This window comes from Chrysochloris asiatica, unplaced genomic scaffold (genome assembly GCF_000296735.1).
Source record: "Chrysochloris asiatica unplaced genomic scaffold, ChrAsi1.0 scaffold00387, whole genome shotgun sequence".
Lineage (NCBI taxonomy): Eukaryota > Metazoa > Chordata > Mammalia > Afrosoricida > Chrysochloridae > Chrysochloris > Chrysochloris asiatica.
The window spans coordinates 183,031-185,529 of NW_006408905.1; the positions used below are offsets into that span (position 1 = coordinate 183,031).

The following is a 2,499-nucleotide window of genomic DNA, read 5'->3' on the forward strand; positions in this document are numbered from 1 at the left end:
TAACAACAACAGCCAGAGCTCCTTTCCCTGTAGTAGCTAGCTACCAGTAATTATGTAGGTTTATAGATTGATAGATTTTTCTGTCCTGTGTGTCTGTCTTCATATGATCTCTCTGCCTATTCTGCTGTTCTTATTACTCAGCAGTGATTAGGGATTAAGACCCACTCTGTTTTAATATGGAGTTTTGGTGTAGTGCTGCCGATAATGCACTGGACAATAAAGTTGGTTTAAACTTCAAGGTCAGCGATTCAACCTCACCAGCCACTCCTCAGAAACTCTATACAGGGTTGCTATGAGGCAGAACCAACTCTCTGGCACTTAACAACAGCATGGACGATTTTAGTATGGCCTTATAACAAAAAAAAAAAGAAAAGAAAAGAAAATTCTATTTCCATGCAGGATTCCATCCACGGGTAGAGAGGCCAGGAATTTCAATGCATATTTTTTGGGGACACAATTCAGTTCATAACAAGCGTCTTACAGTTTATCTTGGAATTAGGAGTCCTTTGGTGTTGCAAGGAGTTTCTGGACAATGCAAATTGTAAATAAACTTGGCTGCTAATCAAAAGTTTGCAGTTCAGGTCTTCCTACAAGCACCATGGAAGAAAGACTTGGCCCTCTACTTCTGAAAAAATCAGTCTTTGACAACTCTATGAAACATAGTTTTACTCTGACACACATGGGATTGCCAAGAATTGGAATTGTCTTGACAGTAACTGGAAGTGGAAAGACAGCGTATGTGATCCAGGTTTTGTGGTATAATGTTAGAGCTACGTGCTAGAATAATACAAAGAATGGTCTGATAGAATGAGAGTGTATTTGATCAAGAGATAGAAAATTTTATGGGGCTAGTAGTGAATTCCACTTACTAGTTTTGTCGCTAATTTCTAGGCTGTAGCTTTTCTATTTGAAGAGTATGTACATGTTTTTACTGTTATTAAGTGCCATTGAGTCTGTTCTGACTCATAGTAACTTTGTATAGAATTTCAGAGGAGTAGCAGGTGGGTTTGAACTGCTGACCTTGTGGTTCGCAGTCCATTGTCAATCTTCCACACCACACAAGAAGTCCTGAGTATGTGCATTGTTGTTGTTGTTGTTGTTAACAGCTATTGTACCAACTCATAGCAACCCTGTATAGCGTTTCCAAGGAGCAGTTGGTGAGCTTGAACCGCCGTGTTGTTGTTGTTGTTGTTAACAGCTATTGTACCAACTCATAGCAACCCTGTATAGCGTTTCCAAGGAGCAGTTGGTGAGCTTGAACCGCCGACCTTGCGGTTCAAAGCTACCTTGCAGTCCAGTACATTAACACACAGAGCCACACCAGGACTCCGAGTATGTCCATAGGGCACAGGTATTTGAACATGTTTTTCTCTAAGGATTGTAAACCTGAGAGGATAAGGGAAAACTTACTTCAGTAATGAGCAGTTTTTCAGATAGTACTTAATGAACTAGTGTAAGATATTTGAAGTGTTTGCTGGACCTCTTTCTCAATTCATATTTCTGGGATTTTCTCTTTAATAGGAAATCAAACCCCAAAGCCATTATAACCATGGATATGGTGAACCTCTTGGACGGAAAACTCACATTGATGATTACAGCACTTGGGACATAGTCAAGGCTACGCAGTAAGGTTTTTGTTATAGTTGTGCTTTCTTCTTAGAGATCTTTATTGATTTAAGCAAAATATGAACATGTTTTCTCCTAAATAAATTTTAATGGGGAAAAGTTAATATATCAATTAAATAGTTTCTTGTCTATAAATTAATTTAACATGTTGTTCCATTTGCTGTTGGTACTTGCTGATATTTCCAGAGGTTTGTTATTATGCCCTAAGGATTAATGATGAAGAATTTTTGGTATTAAAGAACTTGAAATAAAAAAAATAGTATATATCCAGTATTTCAGATTAGAAATAAAATGTAGTCAATGCCCTTTATTTTTAACCTGTGCTAAGTGAAATATTACAGAACCATCTAAAATAATGATCTTTACAATGTCAGACTTTTTCAAATTTTGATAAAATATTATAATTAAATGTGCAAAGATCTTGAGTTAGAAAACCAAAAGGAAAGAACATGCTCAGCATTTTTCAAGCTGAAGGAAATGAATTAAAAATACAAGCCTCAACTTTCAGTATTGAAGGATTCTCTGGGCAAAATATTGAGTGATACAGAAAGCATGAAAAGAAAATGGAAGGAATTCACAGAATCATTGTACCAAAAAGAAATAGTCGATGTTCAACCATTTAAAGAGGTAGCATATGATCAAGAGCAAATCATAAAGGAAGGAATCAGATGCGTTGAAGTCATTGGCAAGGAACAAAGCGGGGGAATAGATGGAATACAAATTGAAATCTTTCAACCAACTGATGTGGCGCTGGCTTCACTCACTCGTCTATGCCAAGAAATTTGGAAAAAAATCACCTGGCCAGTTCACTGGAGGAGACGTGTATTTGTGCCCATTCCAAAGAGAGGTGACCCAATAGAATGTGGAAATTAT

At 37.2% G+C, this 2,499-nt stretch overlaps 1 protein-coding gene across 1 annotated transcript in view; it reads left to right on the plus strand.

Moving 5' to 3' along the window:
* The window catches only part of ZDHHC17 (zinc finger, DHHC-type containing 17), a 170,483-nt gene that overhangs the window by 62,761 nt on the left and 105,223 nt on the right, over positions 1-2,499 (plus strand). Inside the window, exon 2 of the mRNA XM_006876515.1 lies at positions 1,522-1,625. Within this exon, the coding sequence (XP_006876577.1) occupies positions 1,522-1,625 (104 nt within the window). The remainder of the gene's footprint in view (positions 1-1,521; positions 1,626-2,499) is intronic.